This window comes from Pleurodeles waltl, chromosome 4_1 (assembly GCF_031143425.1).
Source record: "Pleurodeles waltl isolate 20211129_DDA chromosome 4_1, aPleWal1.hap1.20221129, whole genome shotgun sequence".
NCBI lineage: Eukaryota > Metazoa > Chordata > Amphibia > Caudata > Salamandridae > Pleurodeles > Pleurodeles waltl.
In genome coordinates, this window is record NC_090442.1 from 641077957 (window position 1) to 641105414 (window position 27458).

The window sequence follows — 27458 nt, forward strand, 5'->3', positions numbered from 1 at the left end:
GGGTGCATGGAATCATTCCACCAATTCTGGAATTAGTATTGAGGTATGATTCCAACATGTTTGATGCAACATGCCCAGGTTCTGAGTTACCATTATGTAAGCTGGACCACAGGTAGTGACCGGTGGCCAGTACATTGATAAAATGGCTTCCCCACACTTATGAAGTACAGGGAATTGGAACTGGAGTTAGTAGGGGCAGTTCTGCTCAAGCAGGGGTGCCCACACACACAGGGACCTGCACCTTGCCCTTTGGGCTGAAAGGCCTACCATATGGGTGACTTACATTGACCTGCTGTACTGACCAGCAGTGAAAGGGCGCATGCACCATTTCACACAGGTTGCAAATGGCAGGCCTGCAGACAGTTTGCATGGGCTCCCCTGGGTGGCATGATACATGCTGCAGCCCATGGGAGACCCCTGGTGCCCTGGGTACCTCTGTACCATCCACCAAGGACTTAAAAGGGTACACCAGTAAGCCAACTGTGGGGTTTATGAAATACCAAAACAACCAAATTTAGAGGAGAGAGCACAATCACTGTGGTCCTGATTAGCAGGATCCCAGTGAAAACATCCAAGCACACTGACATCAGGCAAAAAGTTGGGGTAACCATGCCAGAAAGAGAGGACTTTCCTACATGATCTGTGGGCCCCTTCTGCAGCCACTGGAACAACACCCCTGTTCACCGAGACTGTTGCTCTTGCGGAGGCTTTTTGGCTCTTCCTCGAAGAGATCTTCGAGCACGGAGAAGCCCCAACCTCCAGCACTCTGCAATCTGAAGATCAGCCTCCGTGCTGCAACTCCTGCAACGTGGGCCTCCCTGTGTGCTGAAGTGTAGAGTCTCCTGGACTTTACTGGTCCCCAAAACTTTGCAAATACATCTTCAGCTTCTTCTTACATTTGGAAGTGCTTGTTGGTGACCTGGCAGGTCACTGACCCTCCTGCAATCCGGAGACCATCAAGGGACAGCTTGTAGGCAACTCCTAGGATCTTGGGCAGCTCCTGGTCCCCGCTGCTGGACTTCTTTCACCAAACTGCAGGAAACTTCACCCATAGGAGGGTGGACGTTGCCACCTGCACCACCTGGCCAACTCTAAGGGTGCTGGACCCTGTTCCCTTCCTTTTCAGGTCTTCTGCATCCGTAATATGTCCCTGGGTTCCACTGGCCTGGGTCCACGGGTCGCAATTGCAGCTGAGCAATCCACGGCTTCCATTGACTTCAGTGAGGGTTTCCAACATCCTTTTACCCCTATGCATCCGGGTCCCCTGGTGTAGGTACTCCTGTCTTCTGGGTATCCTTGGGTGGGAGCACTCTCCAACCTTCCTCTTGTTTGCTGGTTTCCTCAGGGTCCACTGGGGAGGGTCCTGAAACGCACGACTTCCAACCACTACTTCCCTGTGTTAGCCTACAGGACAACTGGGTAGGTAACCATTCTGCACCTGGTCGCTGGGGACACTTGCTGTACTTACTTCTGGTGTTTTAGGTCTTTCCCTTTAGTTCTTTCCCAGCCCCTTGCTAAGTACCACATTTACCCTGATTGGGTTCACTACTTCACATTCCACTTACTTAGTATATGGTGAGGTCCTGCATAGGACCCTGTACATTTTATGCTACTTCTGCTTGTTACTTTGAGTATATATTGTGTGCAGATATCTCCAAAGGGAGACATACCAATGCTAGTATAGTAGTTATTGCTATAATAAAGAATTCTTTATTTTAGCAACACTTGTGTGGTTCCATCTTGTGTGAGGGTTACTGTCTGAATACTGTGCTACTGCAAGCGCTTTACATTCCTCCTGGATAAGCTTCAGCTACTTGCCACAGCTACCCCTAGAGAGCCTTTGCTATCTGGACACCGAAACACTACCACTAAGGGTTGCCTTCACTCAGTATAGGGTGCTATATCATAGGTGTAAACCATAAACTGAGACAGCCCCCTACACCCATGTCAACACGCTTGCACTGAGAAAACGATCACTACATTAGCTTAAAGGTGAAACATGTACAGACTAAAAACATGTATGATACTCAATCTCAGATGTGGATATACGCAATTAAAAGCAACTTCAAGTACTAAGTGATCAATTTAACTTCAAGCGTACAAGAGAAACAATTTGAGGAAGAAAATATTTCTTTGGCTCAACAACTATACTAGACCTATACATTATTCTGTACAAAGAAGAACTTTCCAACATAACTTTTGTGGTGCACCTACCAACAAAACTATCAGTTTTGCGCCTGGATACTTAGGCCCCTTCCAGCTTGATCAAGTCATGAACCAGTAATCTCAAATCCTATTAGGCACCATACCCAGACCATTGATTTCTTACAGCCTTCTTGAAAACTAATTTTACACTATGGGAAAAGATTCTGATCCTCATTCATAGTTCAGGTTTTCAAAAGAATATTAAACATTGTGGTGTGCAAGACTTACACATGCTTCCAGGGGGCAAGATCTGGACAGTGAAATAGATGCCACAATCAGGATGCATCCATTCATGCCATGATGTTATTTTGCAATTCACGCTATCTCTCTATGGTCCAATTTGTGGCAATGTAACATTTAGCTACGTGCAGCCAAAGGTTTATGAAGGTCTGTGTACAGTCTGGCAAACTCAAAAACACCTATGAGTGCTTTAGGAGTCAGATCGAGTCACCAGAAAATTCATCAAGAGAAGAAATTCATTTAGAGTAGAAAGAAAATATTTAGCACACACTTAACTCCTGTCCACACCCCAGTAATTGGTTCCCTGTGAGTCCCAGATTCCAGCTACATACATGCTTGTGTTCTCCTACCCTCTTTTGCTGTTTAAGTAGACAAACCTAGAATGGGGACATCATCCATGTGACCCTAAGAGCATCAGTGATGCTCTGCTTTTGCTTTAGCAATAGTTTATCTGCCTCAGTTTTATTCAATAGCTTGAGCTGCATGGTGTATATGTGTAGAAGGCTGGCTCAGTATATGGTGTACACCTATAGGTGAGGCACCCTGTACTGAGTCCAGGCAACCCTTAGCGATAGTGTAGGAGGTTCTAGATAACCAGAGCTCTTAGAGGGGTAGCTGTGGAAAGCAGCTAAGGTTTATCCAGGAGGGTGGTAAGCAGTTGCAAATACCACACAGGTCAGTCAGTGACGGACACAGGAAAAACCACACTAGTGTTAGAAAAATGTTATATTTGTTGTAACACACTCTAGAACTAACTTTGGTATATCCCCTAAACTGAGATATGAACATGCAAAAATATACTTAGCAACAGGTAGATAAAGGCATAAAATAACATGGGTCCCTATAGGAAGGGTGGGAGGCAAACCATAAACTAAAAAAATGGAATTCGAAAGTCACTCCCAACCCACACTACCACCCAAGGACCCTTAGGACTTGGGAAGTACTACAACCCCACAGGTAAATAGGTAGGATTCCCCAGTCCGCTGTGTGCAGAGCTGTAATCCCAGGTCACTGTCCATAGAATAACATTGGGAAGTCGCAGTTATGGATTTCCCGTTTTAGGAACCTTCCCAGAGGACCCTGAGGAAACCCGTTAGGACAAGGGAGGTTGGATGGTGCCCCCATCCAGAACAGTGGTGTACCTACACAAGGGAGCCCAGGTGCATAGTTGTGAAGATGTGTCATTGACTTCAGTGGGAGGTTCTGAGGACCTTGGTTGTCCAGCTGCTGTTGTGACTCGTGGACCAGATGGGTGGAACCCATGCATGGAGTCCTGAATAAGAGGACATAAGGAATTCAGGGACAGAGTCCCGACCACCCAGAGGTGCTCAGGCGGTGCAGGAGGGCAATGCCCACCCTCCTCGAAGTTGCTTTCCTGTTGGATGGTGGATGAAGAAGTGCAGCTGTGGAGTCGAGGCAATGCAGGAAGATCCCAGGAGTTGAATGGCAGAGGGGTCAGAGGTCAGCGAGACCACAACAAGCCTTGTTAAATGCAGGGAAGCATTGCAATGAGTTTGCAGGATTTGTGGGGACCAGTAAGGTCCAGGAGACCCAACTTTGGCAGGTAGGTCAGGGCCAGCCTTCAGCATGCAGGAGAGCCAACAGGAATTGAAGCCTCCAGCAGGACCCTCTTGCAGCAGGCACAGGGAGTCGCAGGGATGCCTCAACAGCACAGCAATGAGAGATTCCCATGTTGCAGGAGTTGCAGTGAGGATGTTCTTTAGGCCGGCGAGTGCTGGAGGCTGGGGCTTCTTGGAGGTAGGAGGTCTTCTGACTGAAGGACCAACAAGGCATGGCAAGGGCAAACAGACAAGGTGCCCATTGGTCGAAGCCAGGCAGCTCCAGTGAGGGACCACAAACTTCCCAGTTGCACGGAAGATAGGTCAGACCTCTGGAGAGCCACAGAACCACCACTTGTGTTGCAGAGCCTTGAAGAGTTGTAGGACAGCAGGTTCCACAAAACGTTTGTCGTCGCTGACGTGCCTGTGGATGCAGGGGAGTGACTCCTTCACTTCAAGGAAGATTCCTTCCTGCTTTTCTAAGTGCAGGAAGAGTCCTGGTGACTCTGGAGGATGCACAGCCACAGAGATGCAGAAGGTTTTGCAGAACTTGGAAACAAAGTTGCAGTAGGGGCCTTCCTACTGTTTACAGTCTTGCTCTTGGTTCCAGCGAAGAACAGCAGTGGTTCAAGTGTCCAGGCTGCAGATTTTTCTTACAGAGGAGACTTACAGATGGTTCCTAAAGTCTTGTTGACAAATCTAGGGTCCCACTCTCAGAGGAGCCTATAAGTAACCCAAGAAGGGGGTTGGACACTAACTGCAGTGACCAACCTAAAGTGGGGGTCAGGGATGTCACCCAGCTAAACTAACCAGTCAGAGCCTCTGCCCATCTTATCATCAAGATGGCAGAATCAAGTGGCCACCTGGCAGAGCTCTGTGCACCTCCCTAGGTGAGGAGCTGGATATAGGGGTGGTCACACCCCTGTCCTTTGTGTGGTTTTGCACCATAGTGAAAGCTGGGGGCTCCTGCACTGGAGTAAATCAATTTATGCAAGGAGGGCACCACATGCACCCTTCAAAGCAGTCTGGTGGCGCTCAGAAGCACCCTCACCCAGCCCAGTGACCCATATTTCTAAAGGAGTGATGGTCACAGCTCTATTTTACAGGAAATCCGTTGTTCTGCCTTCCCCTGTCCGCATTAAGCTCAACAGTAGGAGGGCAGAACAGTGTCTGGAGTCAGCAGATAGCATGGGCTGGCATGCAGACCCTGCAAGGCTGTAACGGCAGATATAGGGGATCCCCTAGGGAACCCCCAGAGTACACGTGATCATGCAACTAACACTGGCATTGGTAGTTGCATAATTCCAACATGTTTGATACCAAACATACCTATGTTTGGTAAAGCCATTATGCAGCTGGACATCTCGTGTTGAACAGTGCTACCTACATACCTCAAGATGGCTTCATCACACTTAATCCCAGAAAAAGGGAGTCCGGGATTTGCAGGGGCACTTCTGCTCATGCAGGGGTGTCCTCACACTGGGAATCGTGCACCCTGCCCTTGGGATGAAGGGACTACCTTAGAGGTGACTTATAGGGTCAGAGTGCAGTGATCATGATATAAGGCAAACCTTATATCCGGGGTGAAAGGTGCATGCACCATTTCACACAGGCTGCAATAGGGGGCCTGTAGTAACAGTTAGCTTGGGCCCCCATGGGTGGCACAGTACATGCTGCAGTCCCTGGGGGACCCCTAGTGCACCATTGCCTTGGGTACCCCAGTACCATATACTAGGGACTTACAAGGGTGCACCAGTACGCCAATTTGTGGGGCGTACATTTAGGGGAGAGAACACAGACACTGGGGTGTTGGTTAGCAGGATCCCAGTAACACACTGACACCAGACAAAAAGTGAGGGTAACTAAGTCAGAAAGGTGCTACTTTCCTACAATATGTACACTTGTTCGCCACTGCGAAGTACCCTCTGAACTGTGGTCAATGTTCCCACTGCTTACACAATATGTCAGTCCTGCCCCTTATCTGTGGCTTGAATGCCTTTCAAAAGTGTCCACTTAGAATGAATTGATGCCACAGTTAAGTGGAAACAGAGGATTTGTTGAATTTCTCAAACAGAGTTCTATCTGCTAAATATCAGAAATTTAGGTGCCAGTTGTCCCTCAAGTCACTATAGAGACATCTACTGCTTGGCGTAATGGTAGGATGGCCAGGTGGTGACACGGAACCCCTGGTCGCAAGTGGAGAAGTCGACAGGTGCACATCTGACACTGCAAACAACAAGGCAGTTGATGCACCGGGTAATGGTTTCTGTACCTTAGAAACAGACAAATGAATGCCCTTAGAATGATTTAGATGGCAAAGATGTCTGAAGTTCTGACGAGCTAGAATTGTATGCTGCTTTCTGCACAGAACGTTTTCAAATCATGCAGGCCTAGAAGGTGTTGAAGCCTTACTGATCTGCGCTTCTTTTGAAAACTCCTACTCTGATAAATCCAGATGCTTTCTTCTATACACTTTCTTCATGAAGTGCCTTAAAGGTAATTTCCCATGTAATTATTTCTTAATAAACAGGGGGACATCTCTAGGAAAGGTATAAACCTCATTTTCTTGAAGAAAAATAGCCAATTTCGGAAATGTCACAACGTACTTCCTTGTACCTGGGGTAAAGGCAATGCAAGCATTGCACAGGAGGAGCATTAGCAAAGATGTTTCCTTGGCCATTAGTGGCCCAGGTCTAGAAAAGGGGTCATTTTATTCTCCTTTAAACAATTGAATGCACTGCTGAGGCAAAGTGCATGATCTGGACCAGCAAACAAATTTCGAAACAACTCGCATCAAGCTACAGGTAAAGCTGAGCATGGTCAAAGATATCCAAGAGACAAAAAAAACTTCTGGGGTTAATGATTCATTTGAACTCTGTCCTAGGATTTCCACGCACACTATATGTGCAGTGTAAATCTAAGCTATTGTGGCCCACTGGGAGGAGTGAAGTGCTCAACATGGGCAGAAAATTAGCAGTTATAAATGAGTTTAATATCTACAAAACGTTATTTCACATCAATAATGCACTTGTTGGTGTCTCACGCATGGCTCATCCTGACCTATCACAAGGTCTAAGCATATCTATTTTACAACACTTGGGATTTGAGTTTAATAACAGAGCGAACCATGTGACTATGAATGATCCTATGCTGGAGAGGAAGAATCTCCACCAACTATGCAGCTGTAACGGACTCTTCCTTTAAAATAAGGATATGGGGTACTTGGAGGAGCGTCATCCCTTCACCGGCATAGGCAAACACTGTGCTAGGGAGCAACAACAAGTGAATTACCTTCAGGGAAATTTTGCTATTGGTTTCCCTCAACAAGAAAAGCATCCAGGATGAGGAAATCAAAAGCTGGGCACATAAGGGATTTCTAAACCTATTGCACTGTGAAGTTAATTTATGCAGGAACATCAGTGATTTACAATCTAAATAACAATACTTAACAGTGCAGTAGTAGTTCCGAAACAAACAAAATTGTTTTTACTTGTACTCTTTCTGACATTAAAGTGCACAGTTCTGTTTTACTTACTATGATCATTTAAGTTTAATAGAAATATTTGGTACAGATCTTCTGCAAAACATAACAGTGCAGAGATAAATAAAATAAAACCAATGAACATTCACATACCTTATCAACCGCTTTCCGTACAATCTCCTTATATTCGTCCTTTGTAATATCTTTACTCTGGTAATATGGTTTGATTGCTACTTTCACTTCATACGCTGCTCGTTCCTGAATTTGCACCTTCTGGTAATGGAAAGGAAAACAATATGAAAAAACATTACTTTCTTAAAAGGGAATGAATCCTTCTCTATTGGGCAGTTGTTTTTATGTTACAGAAAACTAATTATTTGGGGTTGCATCACTATGGAATTATAGATAAGATACAAGTTAACCAACTGAATAAGTAATGAATACAGCTGAGATGTCAACTTCTGGTGTGAAATTTCACGATAAAAAAAATTACGTGAATTAATTATCAAAGCTTGACTATAACATTGTTGTACTGAGTTACCTATTGGGTGTTCTTCTGCACATAATAGGACACAAGTTATTTTAAATCACCTTCCCAAATACACCTCAAGGCAAGAACAGTTGCTGCAATTTTAACAGTGTCCAGTTATTTCAGATGTATTTCTAGTGAGGTGTAAGTAACATGGAACTAAAAATAAACCTCAATATTTCCCTTGTACTTACTTACCCAGAACTACTGTTTTCTGTTTGCATAACTGCTGTTATACTGAATTATTCCACTACAACAAAATTGTTGAAAGAGTTTGTAACACAATAGAATAAAACCTTGGGAGCAAGAGTTCGTTGGAGAAGACAGTGAAAGAAGTGGTACCAGAAAGAGTACTTCCACACTCAGAGTCAAGATCAGAAACTAAAATTGCATGAATGTAGGAAATCCATCAGCAAGGTCAAACCTAAATGTAGGTCCCAGCACGGAACTGAAAGGAATAGGGGGAAATTTGTTCTCAAGGAACATCAACAATCTGGCCACAAAGGGGCTTCTGGGCATGAAGGCTTTTACTGTTTCTTTACGCAGGGCGGTCTTTACCAAAAAACTGAAGATCTTAGGGTGGTCAAAACACCAGACTCCAAAGGGTTGATGAAGGTACCTCTCCTCCATTATGAATGAACGACTTGGATTCGTAAAGCCATTAACAACCAAGCTAGAAGGACAATTATTCTAGACAGGCCACCACCTATTGCCCATAAAGTGTACAATCATTGAATAAATGCAAACTTGTAGGCAAATTCTAGATTTTTTAAACTTTTATGACAGTGCATGTTTTTAATTGACCAACAATTTTATCCCTTATTCATTGTAACAGCTTAAAATATACTCAAAAGAGATCCAACTTTTGTTTAGTCTCCAGAAGCTTCTTTTACAAGGCTGTAAAGAAGAATCAAGAATAGTTAAAAATGTTGTTTGTAGGTATCAATCCTAATGTACGTCTGTAATCAGTAATTCAACAATAACTTAAATTGTCGGTATGGGTGTTAATCTTCGACACACAATAACATTATTGGTAATTATGGCAGTACAGTTAGGTGAAAATGTCAGTTAATATGTTACATTTTAAAGTGAAGTAATTATAACTTGCGCCCCAACATGCAGTGTTGTATACAATGATGTAATTTCAGATGTCTTGTTGATGCTATCAATAATGTCACAGAAAATGTAATGAGTGATGTAATATAAGGTCTAAGGTAGTGCATGTGAGGGTGCGAGTTTTACTTACTGCACAGAGCTACGACTAATTAATTGCTTTTTTGTTTTTTTTCTTAGTTTAAAATGTAACATTTTAACAGACATTTTCACATAACTAATGTCACTTTAATCTTTGGGTTTTTCAGTGAATTTTTCACTTTTTTTAAAAAATGTAAACGGATTGAACAAGCTACTTACCTTCCCTAACGCCTTATCTGGTTCAGACTATATCTCGCTGCAGACTACTTACCTTAGAATTGTCCCAGACGTCAGTCTGGAAAAGGAAGATTTTTTTGTGAGTTGCTCTCTGGTAGGTGGCATTGACTGACTCCATGTGCACTGTTGCAGTCATCTGTGCCAGAAATAACACCCGCGACCCCTATATAGGTGCCACTCAGGCGCACTGACGTCAGTTTCTTTTCATGACTTCGCACAACAAAAGCGTGGAGCCATGAAAAACACTGACTGCTGGTGTTGAAAACTAGGGCCCTCAGAGGGATTTAGCCCTGTCCCTAGAAATCCGATTGCAGAGCAGGGAGGATGGGTGGGCTGATAAGGAACCTGCAGCTAGATTTAGTTTCTAATGGATAAGTTGTTACCAAAGGAAAGTAACTTCTTCATTCCCAATCTTACAATAGATACCCAAGCAATACCATCCCCGAAGGTGGGTCTGGGGTACAATTTCAGAAGAGAAAGTCCTGCAGGACCAAACGGGCAAAATGCCTGTAATGAATGACCTGGCTGTCCAGGCAGTAGTGTTTGGTAATAATGGACAGAGAGGCCCACGTTGCTGCCTGACAGATATCCAGGACTGGAACTCCACGTGCTAAAGCAGTGGTCACAGCTTTGGCTCTAGTGGAATGAGAGCGCAAGACCTTACTGGGTTGCTTCTTGGCCAATGCATAGCAGATTTTAATGCATCACAACCCTTCTTTGCACCAACATAACCCACGAAGAGTTGATTGTCCACATGGAATTCCCGAGTGTGGTCAAAGCATAATGACATCACTCGTTTCAGGTCCGGATGAAGGAGACACTCCTCATCCTTGGAAGGGTGAGGGGAGCAGGGAAAGTAGCAAGGTGATGAATTGACCTACATAAAAGGGGGCAACCACCTTAGGAAGAAAGGAGGCCTGTAGGCGAAGCGCCACTTTGTCAGCAGGGTTAGGAAAATCAACTCACCCACTCGCTATGGCTAGTCAGATTTTATCGGGATGAGCTATTTTTAGCACCTACTTGTCCGTTTCGGCGAGTGAATGTAAGCTAGAAAGAACACGTGTTCTCTTCTTTCAGAAAGTGAATGAGCAATAGACGCACTTAAATCTTGTTTTCATCTTGACACATTTGCTGTCTGTTCAAGGACAGAGGTCAAATGTCAGTTTGTCTTTTTGCTAATTGTTTCTTATCTTATCCTGCAAATGGTGTTCACTTTTCCTTCTCTCATTGCAGTTAGAGGGTTTTTGTCAAGTTCGCTGTCTGACAATCATTGTGAAATAAAAGGCTGTAAGATGTCAGTTTTTTTTTTTCCAACAGCATTTAAACAGCTTATAGATGAATAGTACAAGTATTTCTAAATATATAAGGAATTACGAAAACATTTATTTCATGTTTCAGGAGTGTGATGCAAACAAATATTGAACTAGGAGCAAAACAAATAAGAAAACTTTAGTTGGTGATGTGCAAATGACAAATATGTGCAGGAACTTGATTTCCAAACATTGTACACTATATAGTTTTACAAGTAAAATCAGGTCCGTGTGAAATGTTGTGGCCATTTCAATGGAACATCAAATGATTGTAAATAAGTGTCGTAGGAAGTTGGCTCTGTATATACTATCCCAAAATGAGATATAGTGTGCACAGAATCCAGGGGTTCCCCAAGAGGCTAGATAGAGGCAATAATAGATAATACTAATATCTCGATCTGTGGTAGTGTGGTCGAGCAGTTAGGCTTATCAGAGGGTAGTGTTAAGCATTTGTTGTACACAACCAAGTAATAAGTGAAAACACACACTCAACGATTTAACTCCAGGCCAATAAGTTTTTATATAGAAAAAACATATTTTGTTAATTTATTTTTAGAAGCACACGATTCATTTAGCTGGTAAGTACATTAAATGAAAGGTACTTCGCATAGTAATAGTTGAGACTATGAATAGATTCAATATTGTACACAGTTTTCATTAAAATGGCAAAAAGCTATTTTAAAAGTGGACACTGCAGTTTTCAACAGTTCCTGGGGGAGGTAAGTACAGTACAGTTTCAGAGGTAGATACCACACTTACAAGTTCAATCTCCTGGGTATAGGTAGTCCACCGTTGGGGGTTCAAGGCAACCCCAAACACCCAGCACCAGCAACACAGGGTCGGTCCGTTGCAGAGATCAAACAGGAGCCAAAATAACGTGGCCGCCTATGGAGAAAGGGGGTACTCCGGGTCCAGTCTGCTGGCAGGTAAGTACCCGCGTTCTCGGAGGGCAGACTAGGGGGGTTTGGAGGAGTACTGGAGGGACCCCAAGTAGGCACAAAAACCACACCCTCTGCGGCACGGGGGGGCCGGGGGCAGTGTGCCATCAGGGCGTCGGGTTCTCAATAGAATTCCATGGAGGGACCAGGGGTCACTTAGGTGCTGCAGGCAGGGTACAGTGGGGCCTCTCGGGCAAGCCACTGACTGGGCAAGGGTGAGAGCCGCTTGCTGGTTGTTGCTGCACCGGTGATCGGTTTCTCACGGGCCTGGGGGCTGCGGGTGCAGTGCTTCTTCCAGGTGTTGGGTGTCTTCTTTCCGGGCAGTCGCGGTAAGGGGGGTCCTCGGGATTTCCTCTGCAGGCGTTGTCGTGATGGTGAAGAGAGGTTAGCCCAGGATGGACACGTCAGTCGCTTGGGGATCCTCTCTGGGTCGTTGGTTTCTCTGGACACGGGCCAGGGGCGTCGGGTGCAGAGTGGTGGGGACTCACGCTCCTGGAGTGAGGTGAGAGTTCCTTAAAAGATGGTTTCTTCTTGCTTGAGGTAGACCGTTCTGCTGTCCTGGGGAGTTCTTGGCCTTTTGTAGTTGCATGGCAGTCCTCTGAGTCGGCAGAGGTCGCTGGTCCCGCAGGGTGCGTTGCTGGTGCAGGTTCTCTGAAATTGGAAACGGGCTGGTATGGCCCGGGGTTAAAGCAGTTGTCGTCTTCCTCCTTCTCTGCGGGGCTTTTCAGCTAAGCAGTTCTTCTTCTTTGTAGGTCATCAGGAATCTAAAATACTGGATTCAGGGTCGCCCCTAAATACTACATTTAGGGGTGTGTTAGGGCTGGAGGGTAGTAGCCAGTGGCTACTTTGCCAGACGGTGGCTACACCCTCCTTGTGGCTCCTCATTTCGGGGAGGAGGGGCACATCCCTATTCCTATTTGGCTACATCCTCCAAAGCAAGATGGAGGATTTTCTAAGGAGGGGGTCACTTCAGCTCTGGTCACCCTAAGTGTGGACTTGGCTGAGGGGGTGACGACTCCTTGTTTTTCTCATTATCTAACCGGACTTGGTGCTAAAAGTGGGGGCTGTGTCTGGGGGGTGGGTATCGCCTCTAGCTATGGTGCCCTGGGGGTTGTAACACCAGGCTTGAGCCTTTGAGGCTCACTGCCAAGTGTTACAGTTCCTGCAGGGGGAGGTGTGAAGCATCTCCACCCAGGACAGGCTTTGTTCCTGGTCAAAGAGTGCACAAGGGCACTCACCCCATGTGGGCAGAAACTGGTCTGGAAGTGGCAGGCTGGCAGAGACCGGTCAGCCTAGCACTAGCAGTTGGGCTGGCATGCAGGGGGCATCTCTAAGATGCCCTATGTGTGCATTTCTCAATAAATCCCACACTGGCATCAATGTGGATTTATTGTGTTGAGAAGTTTGATACCAAACTTCCCAGTATTCAGTATAGCTATTATGGAACTGTGGAGTACGTGTTTGACAAACTCCCAGACCATATACTCTACATGGCTATCCCTGCAGGTACAATGTCTAAGAATTGGCTTAGACACTAGGGGCATAGTGCTCATACAGCAATGCCCTCACCTGTGGGATAGTGCACCCTGCCTTAGGGGTGTAAGGCCTGTTAGAGTGGTGACTTACCTACGCCATAGGCAGTGGGTTGTGGGCATGGCTCCCTGAGGAGAGTGCCATGTCGACTTAGTCTTTTTCCCCCCACCAGCACACACAAGCTGTGAGGCAGTGTGTATGTGCTGAGTGAGGGGTCCCCAGGGTGGCATAATACATGCTGCAGTCCTTAGAGACCTTCCCTGGCCACAGGGCCCTTGGTACCAGGGGTACCTTTTACAAGGGACTTGTGTGCCAGGGCTGTGCCAATTGTGGAGACAAAGGTACAGTTTTAGGGAAAGAACACTAGTGCTGGGGCCTGCTTAGCAGGGTTCCAGCACACTTTCAAATCAAAGCTGGCAACAACAAAAGGCAAAAAGGTAGGGGGTAACCATGCCAACAGTGGCATTTTCCTACACCAGGTAACTCTTTTGCATGTCAGCAGAAAACTACAATCTGTCTGGATATCAGGAAAGGAAAATGTTACTTACCCAGTAGACATCTGTTCGTGGCATGTAGTGCTGTAGATTCACATGCTTTGCATTAGTCTGCCATCTAGTGTTGTGCTTGGGGTGTTACAAGTTGTTTTTCTTTTAAGAAACGTTTTGAGTCACAAGATCAAATGACAGTTCGCATGGGCACCAAGTCCTTTGTTAGATTGTTTTCCCGCAGACGGGTGAGGTACAGAGTGCGTGTGTCTGTGTATAGAAGTAGCAGCCTTACAAATATCTGCTATTGGAATGTTTCCTAAAGAAGCCATAGATGCACCTTTTTATCTGGTAGAGTGTGATCTAGGAGCTGTAGGTAACGGTCTTTTAGCTTTCAGATACCAAGTTTGAATACACTTGACTATCCATCTTGCTATTCAATTTTTGGAAGCTGGATTGCCTTTGTGAGGCCTTGAAAATGCTATTTATATTTTATAAAACTTTTTCTCCTGTCAATGTAATATATAAGAGCCCGTTTAACATATAGTGCGTGCAAAGCTCTTTCAGCGACTGAGTCGGCTGTGGGAAAAAGATAGGTAACTCAACTGATTGGTTTATGTGAAATAATGAAACTACTTATAGGAAAAATTTAGGGTTTGTCCTAAGGACTACTCTATCTCTATGTACTTGGAAAAAGGGTTCTTCTAAAGTGAAATCTTGTAATTCATTTATACATCGTAGAAAAGTGATAGCCACCAAAAAGGCAACTTTCCATAAAAGAAAATGCAAAGAACAGGAATACATTGGTTCAAATGGTGGACCCATAAATCTATTAAGGACAGTATGAAGGTTCCATACTGGAGCTAGAGGAATCCTGGGAGGAATAACCCTCTTACGACCTTCCATAAACACTTTAATTACAGGAATTCTGAACAGAAAGATACTGTCTGTTTTGAGGTTAAGCAGCTATAGCTGCTAAGTGAAGTCTAATAGATCAGTATGCTAAATTTGCCTTTTATAAATGTAGAAGATGACAAATGTCTTGCACTGATGCTTTGAGTGGATCAATGAGTTTAGGTTGACAGTAGCATACAGGACATTTCCATTTTGCGGCATAACACGGTCTAGTTGTAGGTGTATGTGCCTCTCTATGAATGCCCATACATTCAGATGGAAGTTGTAAATATTCAAACTCTGACTTCAAGAGCCATACTGCCAGATTGAGTGTCTTGGAGTCTTAAGACCTTGCTTTTGAGTCAAAAGGCATGGTCTGTTTGGAAGTTTCTGGTGGGAAACCACAGAGAGGTCCAATAGTGTCGTTTACCAAGGTTGACGTGCCCATGTGGGGCTACAAGGATCATGGTGAGTTATGTGTGTCTCAGTTTGTGAACCAGAAATGAAGAGTGGGAGAGGCAGAAATGCTTAAGCAAATATCCCTGACCACTTAATCCATGGAGCATTGCCCTTGGACTGAGGGTGTGGGTATCTGGACGCCAAGATTTGGCATTTTGAAATTTCTACGGTGGCAAAGAGATCTATTTCTGGTGTTCCCCAGAGGTGAAAGTATTGGTGAAGTACTTGTGGGTACAGTTCACATTCGTGGACTTGTTGCTGCATCCTGCTTAGGAGGTCTGCAAACTTATTGTCCATTCCTGGGCGATATTCTGCCAGTAGGGGAATGTGATTGTGAATTACCCACTTTCTAACTGTCTGCACTAGAAGGGACAATTGAGATGAGTGTCCCCAACCCCTCTTTATGAAGATAATACACAGATGTCATGTTGTCTATACGGACTAGAACCACTTTGTGGGAGAGTTGTGGCAGAAATGCTTTGAGTGTTCGAAAGACTGCTAGTAACTCCAAGTAGCTGATGTGATACGTTCGTTGAATGGGATCCCATCTGCCTTGAATTGTGAGGTTGTTGAGGTGAGCTCCCCAACCAACCTGTGATGCATCTGTAGGGAGAGTGATCTGAGGCACATTGTCTTCAAAGGGCCACCCCTTTGAAAGGTTGGTGAGATTCCACTGTTGCAGAGAGCTGTGAGTTTGGCGGTCCAATAACACTAGATCCTGAAGATGACACTGATTGAGACCACTGATGAGACAGACAATGCTGTAATGGACACGTGCAGTCTGGCATGGGGAATTATGGCAATGCAGGAAGCCATCATCCCTAATAGCTGCATCACTAGTCTGACTGTGTAAGTATGGTTCTCCTGTAATTGAGATAGAAGAGTTTGGAAAGCTTGAATCTGTGCTAGGTTTGGATATGCTAACAGAGTGAGTATTGAGAATTGCTCCCAGATAAGGCTGTATGTGTGAGACTGGAGATCGGAGTTGAGAACGTTTATTGTAAATTCCATTGTGTGTAGAATGTTTACTGTGTACTGAGTATGTTTCTGACATTGTTGGATGGTATTGGCTTTAATGAGGCAATCGTCTAAGTATGGGAAAACGTGAATATGTTGTCTTCTGATTAATGCAGCCACCGCTGCTAAGCATTTTGTGAATTCCCTGGGAGCGGTTGTTACTCCGAATGGTTGAACCTTGAATTGATAATGCTTTTCCGCAATGACAAATCTGATATATTTGCGTTGTGCTGGATGTATGGGAATGCGGAAATAAGCATTTTTTTTTTAGATCTAATGCGGTCATGTAATCTTTTTGCTGCAATAGGGGAATAACATCTTGCAGTGTGACCATATAAAAATGTTCTGAAAGTAGGTACAGGTTGAGAGGCCTTGGTGTCAGGAAGTATAGGGAATGTACTCCTAACCCTGGTTGAGATGGGGGAACTGGATTTTTTGCCTCTTTGAGAAGAAGGGATTGTACTTTTTATTTTATGAGAATGAGATGATGGTGTGAGAGTTTGTGAACAGGAGGGGGCATATTTGGTGGAGTGGAAATTAGTTATTGGCAATAACCATGTTGGATAATTGATAGAACCCATTGATCTGTGGTGATATTGGACCACTTGGGATAGAACATTGCTTGTCATCCCCCCACTGGAGAGGTGTGTGCTGTAGGGATTTTTAAGAAGTCACTGTCTTGTATTTGAGGCAGAACCTCTAGAGGTGGACTCCTTACCTCTGCTTCTATTATTTGCACCCCTGTAAGAGCCTCTAAAGGAACCTTTACTGTAAAAGTGTGTTCCTCATTTGGTTTGGGAGGTGGAAGGCTCGTTAGATGATGGCTTGAAACCTCCCTTAAATTGTGTCCTACAAAACGTACCTCTAGTTGGTATAGTTATCAAGGCCCCCATAGCTTTAGCTGTTGGAGTCTTTTTTTCAGCTTGTCAATAGTGGTATCAACTTCTATGCCAAATATGTGTTCTTTATTGAAAGGCATGTTGTGAACTGCCTGTTGTATTTCTGGCTTGAAGCCTAAGTACCTCAACCAAGCACGTCTTCTTATAAGAACACTGGTGTTTAAACCACGTGCTGCTGGATCCGCTGCATCAATGGCGCATCTGATTGAATTGGTTGAGATGGCCTGCCCTTCTGGGACTATCTCCTGACCGCTTTTCTGATGTTCCTCTCGAAGATACTGAAGCAGTTCCTCCATTTCATCCAAGTGGGCCCTGTCATACCTTGCTAGGAGTGCCTGAGAATTTGCAGTTCTCCAGTAATTTGCAGCTTGTGCAGCTATCCTTTTGCCTGCTGCATCCAGTGTATTGTTCTCCTTATCAGGAGGAGAAGCGCCTCCAGGGACTGATTATTAGCACGCTTTTGTGCCACACTTACAACTATAGAGTCTGGTGATAGCTGTGATTTTATAAATGTTGGATCTGAAAGTGACGATCTCTGTGGCATGTCTAAGCATACATAGCAGCATGGGTAGGAACCGACTCTTTTTCTGGGTGTTGGTTAAAGTATCAAAGAGGAAATCCTCTTCGATAGGGTCAGTGTTCATTTGCACATTATGATATGCTGCTGCCCTTGCAATAACTTGGTTGTATACTGTTGTATCAAGAGAGGGTGAAGGCCTTGCTGGATATAAATCAGGGTCATTAGGGAGTATGGGATCTGGATCCTATAAATCCCATGGGTCTACATCTTGTGGAATTTCACCTAGCTCATCTCTATGCTGTGATGACGACTCTTGTGGAGAGAATTGTGGCTGTATGAAAGATGTACGAGATTGTGGTGGTGGTGGAGTAGGACGTCGTACAGAAGAGCGAGGTGGTGAAGTGTGAGGTTGATCTGGAACCTTGTCTTTAATCCCTGGAGACTTTTTTTTTTAGGAGGAGGAGTAGTGTCCAGTCTCCTTTTAATTAGAACAGGTGGAAAAGACATTTTTCCTGTTTCCTTCTGTATATGAATTTTGAACTGACGAGCGTCCATGACTTCCAAAATGGGCTCCACAGGGGAAGTCCCTTCAGCTGAAATTGTGGATTCTTTGTTAACCATAATTTCTGATTCTCAAATTTTCTGTATTTAAGTCTTTTTTCGGACCGAACGTGTCAGCTCTGAGGCTGATGTTAAAGGCTGCTTTTTTGAAGCTGAAGTGCTCGAATCGAAAGCTCGACTCGATCCCGATATTGATTGGGATGCTACTCAGTCTTTGGTTGTTGCCGAAGACACCTTGGTCTTTACAAATTTCAGTTCTGAACCAGAGGGTGTGGCATCCAAACATAATTTTCGGATCCTACCATGGCCCGAAGGCATTGGTGGACCGATGATCAGCTTGGAAGTCTTTTTCGACATATTGATGTGCGAAGATGGAGCTGTTGTACTCAAGTACAGTGCTGCTGGAATCGATTGGCTGTCGATGTCAGAATCTTCGTCCGAGTCTCGGATCGAGAAGGCTGCCTACTGACCAATTTCTTCTTGTGCATGTTCCTCTGCGAAGATGTTCCGAGTGTCATCGGGTGTCGTTGGCACCATCTCCAACAGACGCGCTCTTCGGTCCCAGAGAGACTTCTTTGATCGAAATGACCTACAGGTGCCGCAGGTCTCTTCTTTATGTTCCGGGGACAAGCACAAGTTACACACCAAATGTTGATCTGTGTGTGGGAAACTAGGGGTGGCATCGAGGACAGAACCTAGATGGAGTTCATTTCATTAGCCCAGCATTTTTTGGCAGCACTTAACAGAGTAGGCCAAAGAAGAGCATGAACACCCCTAAGGGGGTTGAACTGACCCTGCTGCTGAAAATCGGATTGATTAAAGTGTGGAAATACGTAATCAAAGTACTATACCATCGTCGAAAGGAAGATGTAAAGGAAAGTTCAAAAGAGCCCGAACCGAGATCTACCGGAGCAAGAGGAAACACGTCTGAACCAGACGGTGGAGAGAAAACAACTTAAAGGATTAGGTGCCCATGCGCACTATCACCAAGAGGAGGAGTCACTCGATCTTGTGACTCAAAAAGATTATTTGAAGAAAAACAACTTGTAACACACTGAGCTCCACACTAGATGGCAGACATATGCATAGCATGTGTATCTACTGCCACACATGCCATCAAACATAATTTTTCTGCTTCATTATCGTCATCCTAATCCCTGGGAGGGGCATGTTGATATTGCAAGGCATCAGTGTAGGAGGCTGGACTGGCTTGTAGTGAGTACCAAGGGGTACTTGCACCTTGCACCAGGCCCAGTTATCCCTTATTAGTGTATAGGGTGTCTAGCAGCTTAGGCTGATAGATAATGGTAGCTTAGCAGAGCAGCTTAGGCTGAACTAGGAGACTTGTGAAGCTACTACAGTACCACTTAGTGTCATATGCACAATATCATAAGAAAACACAATACACAGTTATACTAAAAATAAAGGTACTTTATTTTTATGACAATATGCCAAAGTATCTTAGAGTGTACCCTCAGTGAGAGGATAGGAAATATACACAAGATATATATACACAATAGCAAAAATATGCAGTATAGTCTTAGAAAACAGTGCAAACAATGTATAGTTACAATAGGATGCAATGGGGAAACATAGGGATAGGGGCAACACAAACCATATACTCCAAAAGTGGAATGCGAACCACGAATGGACCCCAAACCTATGTGACCTTGTAGAGGGTCGCTGGGACTATTAGAAAATAGTGAGAGTTAGAAAAATAACCCTCCCCAAGACCCTGAAAAGTGAGTGCAAAGTGCACCAAAGTTCCCCTAAGGACAAAGAAGTCGTGTTAGAGGAATAATGCAGGAAAGACACAACCCAACAATGCAACAACTGTGGATTTCCAATCTAGGGTACCTGTGGAACAAGGGGACCAAGTCCAAATGTCACAAGCAAGTCGGAGATGGGCAGATGCCCAGGAAATGCCAGCTGCGGGTGCAAAGAAGCTTCTACTGGACAGAAGAAGCTGCGGTTTCTGCAGGAACGAAAAGGGCTAGAGACTTCCCCTTTGGTGGACGGATCCCTCTCGCCGTGGAGAGTCGTGCAGAAGTGTTTTCCCGCCAAAAGAACGCCAACAAGCCTTGCTAGCTGCAAATCGTGCGGTTAGCGTTTTTGGACGCTGCTGTGGCCCTGGAGGGACCAGGAGGTCGCAAATTGGACCAGGAGAGAGAGGGGACGTCGAGCAAGACAAGGAGCCCTCTCAGCAGCAGGTAGCACCCGGAGAAGTGCCAGAAACAGGCACTACGAGGATGCGTGAAACGGTGCTCACCCGAAGTCGCACAAAGAAGTCCCACGTCGCCGGAGAACAACTTAGGAGGTCGTGCAATGCAGGTTAGAGTGCCGTGGACCCAGGCTGGACTGTGCACAAAGGATTTCCGCCGGAAGTGCACGGAGGCCGGAGTAGCTGTAAAAGTCGCGGTTCCCAGCAATGCAGTCTAGCGAGGTGAGGCAAGGACTTACCTCCACCAAACTTGGACTGAAGAGTCACTGGACTGTGGGGGCCACTTGGACAGAGTTGCTGGATTCGAGGGACCTCGCTCGTCGTGCTGAGAGGAGACCCAAGGGACCGGTAATGCAGCTTTTTGGTGCCTGCGGTTGCAGGGGGAAGATTCCGTCGACCCACGGGAGATTTCTTCGGAGCTTCTGGTGCAGAGAGGAGGCAGACTACCCCCACAGCATGCACAAACAGGAAAACAGTCGAGAAGGCGGCAGGATCAGCGTTACAGAGTTGCAGTAGTCGTCTTAGCTACTTTGTTGCAGTTTTGCAGGCTTCCAGCGCGGTCAGCAGTCGATTCCTTATCAGAAGGTGAAGAGAGAGATGCAGAGGAACTCGGCTGAGCTCTTGCATTCGTTATCTAAAGTTTCCCCAGAGACAGAGACCCTAAATAGCCAGAAAAGAGGGTTTGGCTACTTAGGAGAGAGGATAGGCTAGCAACACCTGAAGGAGCCTATCACAAGGAGTCTCGGACGTCACCTGGTGGCACTGGCCACTCAGAGCAGTCCAGTGTGCCAGCAGCACCTCTGTTTCCAAGATGGCAGAGGTCTGGAGCACACTGGAGGAGCTCTGGACACCTCCCAGGGGAGGTGCAGGTCAGGGGAGTGGTCACTCCCCTTTCCTTTGTCCAGTTTCGCGCCAGAGCAGGGCTAAGGGGTCCTCTGAACCGGTGTAGACTGGCTTATGCAGAATTGGGCACATCTGTGCCCAACAAAGCATTTCCAGAGGCTGGGGGAGGCTACTCCTCCCCTGCCTTCACACCATTTTCCAAAGGGAGAGGGTGTCACACCCTCTCTCAGAGGAAGTTCTTTGTTCTGCCATCCTGGGCCAGGCCTGGCTGGACCCCAGGAGGGCAGATGCCTGTCTGAGGGGTTGGCAGCAGCAGCAGCTGCAGTGAAACCCCAGGAAGGGCAGTTTGGCAGTACCAGGGTCTGTGCTACAGACCACTGGGATCATGGGATTGTGCCAACCATGCCAGGATGGCATAGAGGGGGCAATTCCATGATCATAGACATGTAACATGGCCATATTCGGAGTTACCATTGTGAAGCTACATATAGGTAGTGACCTATATGTAGTGCACGCGTGTAATGGTGTCCCCGCACTCACAAAGTTCAGGGAATTGGCTCTGAACAATGTGGGGGCACCTTGGCTAGTGCCAGGGTGCCCTCACACTAAGTAACTTTGCACCTAACCGTTACCAGGTAAAGGTTAGACATATAGGTGACTTATAAGTTACTTAAGTGCAGTGTAAAATGGCTGTGAAATAACGTGGACGTTATTTCACTCAGGCTGCAGTGGCAGGCCTGTGTAAGAATTGTCAGAGCTCCCTATGGGTGGCAAAAGAAATGCTGCAGCCCATAGGGATCTCCTGGAACCCCAATACCCTGGGTACCTCAGTACCATATACTAGGGAATTATAAGGGTGTTCCAGTAAGCCAATGTAAATTGGAAAAATGGTCACTAGCCTGTTAGTGACAATTTGGAAAGAAATGAGAGAGCATAACCACTGAGGTTCTGATTAGCAGAGCCTCAGTGAGACAGTTAGTCACTACACAGGTAACACATTCAGGCACACTTATGAGCACTAGGGCCCTGGGTTACCAGGGTCCCAGTGACACATACAACTAAAACAACATATATACAGTGAACAAATGGGGGTAACATGCCAGGCAAGATGGTACTTTCCTACACAACAGCCCCCCCCCCCAAACGAAGGACAATAAGACTAGCCATGACCTGATTAGTCTTCATTGTCTAAGTGGAAATATCTGGAGAGTCCATCTGCATTGGAGTGGCTACTCCCAGGTCTATGTTCCACTGTATAGTCCATTCCCTGTAGGGATATGGACCACCTCAACAATTTAGGATTTTCACCTTTCATTTGTTTTAGCCAAAGTAGAGGTTTGTGGTCTGTCTGAACAATGAAGTGAGTGCCAAACAGGTATGGCCTCAACTTCTTCAGAGCCCAGACCACAGCAAAGGCCTCCCTCTCAATGGCAGACCAACGCTTTTCTCTAGGGGTCAACCTCCTACTAATAAAAGCAACAGGTTGATCCTGGCCCTCAGAATTAAGTTGTGATAGGACTGCCCCTACTCCTAATTCAGATGCATCAGTTTGGACATAGAATTTTTTAGAGTAACAAGGGCTTTTCAGGACAGGTGCAGAGCACATGGCCTGCTTCAGCTCCTCAAAAGCTTTCTGACAGTTTGCTGTCCATAATACCTTTTTAGGCATTTTCTTGGATGTGAGGTCGTTAAGAGGGGCTGCAATGGAGCCATAGTTCTTAATGAACCTCCTGTATTACCCAGTGAGGCCTAGGAAGGCTCTCACCTGAGTCTGAGTGGTAGGGGGAACTCAATCAATAATTGTTTGGATTTTCCCCTGAAGTGGTGCAATCTGTTCCCCACCAACAAGGTGTCCCAGATAAACCACCTTACCCTGCCCTATCTGGCACTTTGAAGCCTTGATAGTGAGGCCTGCCTTTAGCAGGGCCTCCAAAACTTTCCATAGGCGGACCAGGTGATCATCCCAGCTGGAGCTAAAGACAGCTATATCGTCCAAATATGCTGCACTGAAAGCTTCCAGCCCTTGCAGGACTGTGTTCACCAACCTTTGAAAAGTGGCAGGTGCATTTTTCAATCCAAAAGGCGTTACAGTAATCTGGTAATGTCCTCCAATGGTTGAAAATGCAGTCTTAGGTTTCGCATCTTCTGACAATTTGATCTGCCAATACCCTGCAGTCAAATCAAAAGTGCTTAGATACTTGGCAGATGCCAGTGTATCTATGAGCTCATCTGCCCTGGGTATAGGGTGAGCATCAGTTTTGGTTACCAAGTTGAGACCTCTATAATCTACACAAAACCGCATTTCCTTCTTTCCATCTTTGGAATGGGGTTTTGGTACCAGTACCACAGGAGAAGCCCATGGTCTGTCAGAGTGCTCAACCACTCCTAGTTCTAACATTTTCTGGACCTCTTGCTTTATGCAGTCCCTGACATGGTCAGGCTGCCTATAGATTTTACTTTTGACAGGCAAGCTGTCTCCAGTATCTATAGTGTGCTCACACCAAGAAGTGGTACCTGGCACAGTAGAGAAGAGTTCAGAGAATTGATCTAGGAGGTTTATGCAATTGTCCTTCTGCTCAGCAGTAAGACAATCAGCCAAAACTACACCTTCCACCAGAGCATCTTTTTCTGTGGAAGAGAAGAGATCAGGTAGAGGATCACTGTCTTCTTCCTGTCCCTCATCTGTTGCCATGAGCAGGGTGAGATCAGCCCTGTCATAGTAGGGTTTCAGGCGGTTTACATGGAGTACCCTAAGCGGACTCCTTGCAGTGCCTAAGTCAACTAAATAGGTGACTTCTCCCTTTTTCTCAACAATTGTGTGGGGTCCACTCCATTTATCTTGGAGTGCTCTTGGGGCCACAGGCTCCAAGACCCACACTTTCTGCCCTGGTTGGTACTGAACCAAAACAGCCTTCTGATCATGCCATTGCTTCTGGAGCTCTCGGCTGGCCTGAAGGTTTTTACTGGCCTTTTTCATGTACTCAGCCATTCTTGATCTGAGGCCAAGTACATAATCCACAATATCCTGCTTAGGAGCTTTTAAAGGTTGTTCCCAACCCTCCTTTACAAGTGTGAGTGGACCCCTAACAGGGTGTCCAAAAAAAAGTTCAAAGGGGCTGAAGCCCACTCCTTTCTGGGGTACCTCCCTGTAGGCAAAAAGGAGGCATGGTAGAAGGATATCCCATCTCCTGCGGAGTTTTTCAGAGAGACCCATAATCATGCCTTTGAGAGTTTTATTAAATCTCTCCACCAGTCCATTTGTTTGTGGATGATAGGGTGTTGTGAACTTGTACGTTACACCACACTCCTTCCACATGGCCTTTAAGTATGCAGACATGAAATTGCTTCCCCTGTCTGATACCACTTCCTTTGGGAAGCCCACCCTGGAAAATATTCCCAGGAGGGCCTTTGCCACTGCAGGTGCTGTAGTGGTCCTTAAAGGAATAGCTTCAGGGTATCTTGTGGCATGGTCCACTACCACCAAGATAAACCTATTGCCTGAAGCAGTAGGAGGGTCAAGGGGGCCAACTATGTCAACCCCTACCCTTTCAAAGGGTACCCCAACCACAGGCAGTGGAATAAGGGGTGCCTTTGGAGTTCCACCTGTCTTGCCACTGGCTTGACAGGTTTCACAGGACTTACAAAATTCCTTTGTGTCCTCAGACATTCTAGGCCAATGAAACAGGGGAACAAGCCTGTCCCAAGTTTTCATTTGTCCTAGATGCCCAGCTAGGGGAATGTCATGTGCCAGTGTTAGGAGGAACTTTCTGTACTCCTGAGGAATCACTAATCTCCTGGCAGCTCCAGGTTTAGGATCCCTATGCTCAGTGTACAAGAGGTTGTCCTCCCAGTAAACTCTGTGAGAGTCACTGACATCCCCATTAGCCTGTTTGACAGCTTGCTGTCTGAGACCCTCTAATGTGGGACAGGTTTGCTGTGCCACACTCAGCTCCTCCCTGGCAGGCCCCCCTTCACCCAAAAGCTCAGCAGTGTCTGCTTCCAGCTCCTCTGGTGTAGGTTCTGCACAGGGAGGGAATTCTTCTTCCTCAGAAGTTGAATCCACTGTAGAGGGAGGGATAGTAGGAAGTGGTTTGCTTCTACTAGCCCTAGCTTTAGGGAGCACTTGGTCTATTGTTCCAGGATCCAAGCTTCCCTGTCCTTTTTGCTTTTTGACCTGAGCCCTTGTCAAAGCAAAAATATGCCCTGGGATGCCCAGCATTGCTGCATGGGCCTCCAACTCCACATCTGACCAAGCTGATGTCTCCAAAGCATTCCCTAATAGACAGTCTACAGGTAAATCTGAAGCTACCACAACTTTCTTTGGACCAGTAACCCCCCCCCCCCCAGTTGAGATTAACAACAGCCATGGGGTGGCTAAGTGTGTTGTTGTGAGCATCGGTTACTTGGTACTGGTGACCAAGTAGGTGTTGTTCAGGGTGGACCAGTTTCTCTATGACCATAGTCACACTGGCTCCAGTGTCCCTGTAGGCCTGAACCTCAACACCATTTATTAGGGGTAGCTGCTTGTACTTATCCATATTAAGGGGACAAGCAACTAAAGTGGCTAAATCAATAGCCCCCTCAGAGACTAACACAGCCTCTGTGGCCTCCCTAACAAGGCCAACCCCAACTAAGTTACCAATAGTGAGCCCAGCTACTCCCTTGGATTGGCTATTAGTATGTTTGCTCCCACCACCACTGCTATTAGTAGGGACACTAGGGGTAGCAGTAGGGGTTGTAGTGGTAGGAGCATTGGTGCCAACTGGGATCTGTTGTCCAATGGCCTTTTATTTTACATAAATAGCACCATGGTTTCTTTTCCTTGTTCTGATTAAAAGAGGATTTGGGCCCACCACCCCCACCAGAGTGTTCTTGTGGGCCTGATGAAGACTCATTTTTAGATTTGTCCCCACCCTTGTCAGAAGACTTACCATCCTTCTTTTTGTTGCCATCTTTGTCACCCCCTGTATGAACTTTTCTGTTCACCCTTGTTCTGACCCATTTGTCTGCCTTCTTTCCCAATTCTTGGGGAGAGGTCAGATCAGAGTACACCAAGTACTGGTGCAACACATCAGACACACAATTATTAAGAATATGCTCTCTCAGGATCAAGTTATACAGGCTGTCATACTCAGTAACTTTACTGCCATGTAACCACCCCTCCAAGGCCTTCACTGAATGGTCAATGAAATCAACCCAGTCTTGTGAAGACTACTTTTTGGTCTCTCTGAACTTTATCCTGTATTGTTCAGTGGTTAAGCCATAACCATCCAGGAGTGCATTCTTAAGAACTTGGAAATTATTAGCATCATTTTCTTTCACAGTAAAGAGCCTATCCCTACCTTTTCCACTAAATGATAGCCATAGGATAGCAGCCCACTGCCTTTGAGGGACATCCTGTACAACACAGGCCCTCTCAAGTGCAGCAAACCACTTGTTAATGTCATCCCCCTCCTTATAAGGGGGAACTATCTTGTGCAGATTCCTGGAATCATGCTCTTTTGCAGGATGACTATGGGGAATACTGCTGCTGCCACCATGGGTTTCTAAACCCAACTTCTGTCTTTCCTTCTCTAGTTCAAAAGACTGTCTATCCAAATCCAGCTGTTGCTTTTTAAGCTTCAGTCTGGTTTGTTCCACCCTCAACTTATTGAGTTCCCTCTCTAACATTCTGTCATCAGGGTTGGTGGGAGGGACATTCCTAGATACAGAGGTATGATGGGAATGAACAGAAGGAGACCTGTCCCTTACAGAAGCCACCCTAACAGCTTGGCTAACAGAAACATTACTACCAGTATGGTGAGAATAAATGCTTTTGCTATGATGTGAGACAACACTATTTGTATGGTGTGGCTCATCATCATTACCAACTATGCTAGACTGTCTAGTAGTGGGCAGGCTAGGAAGTTTGTTTCCTGAATCTTTTCCTGGGGGAGTCCCTGAATCAGATTGGGAACTATTAGGTACTTTTTCAACAGATGGGGCACCTATAGCCTTATCTTGTTCTCTAAGCATGTTAAGTAACAGTTCCAAGGAAGGATTCTTCCCTACACTCAAACCTCTCTCTATGCAGAGACTCCTTGCTCCTTTCCAGCTAAGGTGATCATATGCAAGTTTGGACAGATCAACATTTTGTCCTGTGCCAGACATTTTTAGAGAGAGTTAAAGTGATAGAAAAAGAGAAAAAAGTTTTCAGAACTTTTTAGAAAGACAGAAAAAAACTTTTTAAACTTTTAAGAACTTTTTGAAAGTTTAGAAGTACTTTTCAGCACTTAGAAAAGAGTGAAAAGAGGAAATGCAAAACTTTTTGGCTATGTGTATATACACTGACCT

The 27458-nt window shown here is 45.6% G+C and overlaps 1 protein-coding gene across 2 annotated transcripts in view; it reads right to left on the reverse strand.

Moving 5' to 3' along the window:
• SCAF11 (SR-related CTD associated factor 11) overlaps positions 1–27458 on the reverse strand; it is an 828633-nt gene that overhangs the window by 21112 nt on the left and 780063 nt on the right. For both annotated transcript variants that reach the window (XM_069229083.1, XM_069229082.1), the window contains one exon: positions 7639–7758. In XM_069229083.1, the coding sequence (XP_069085184.1) occupies positions 7639–7758 (120 nt within the window). The remainder of the gene's footprint in view (positions 1–7638; positions 7759–27458) is intronic.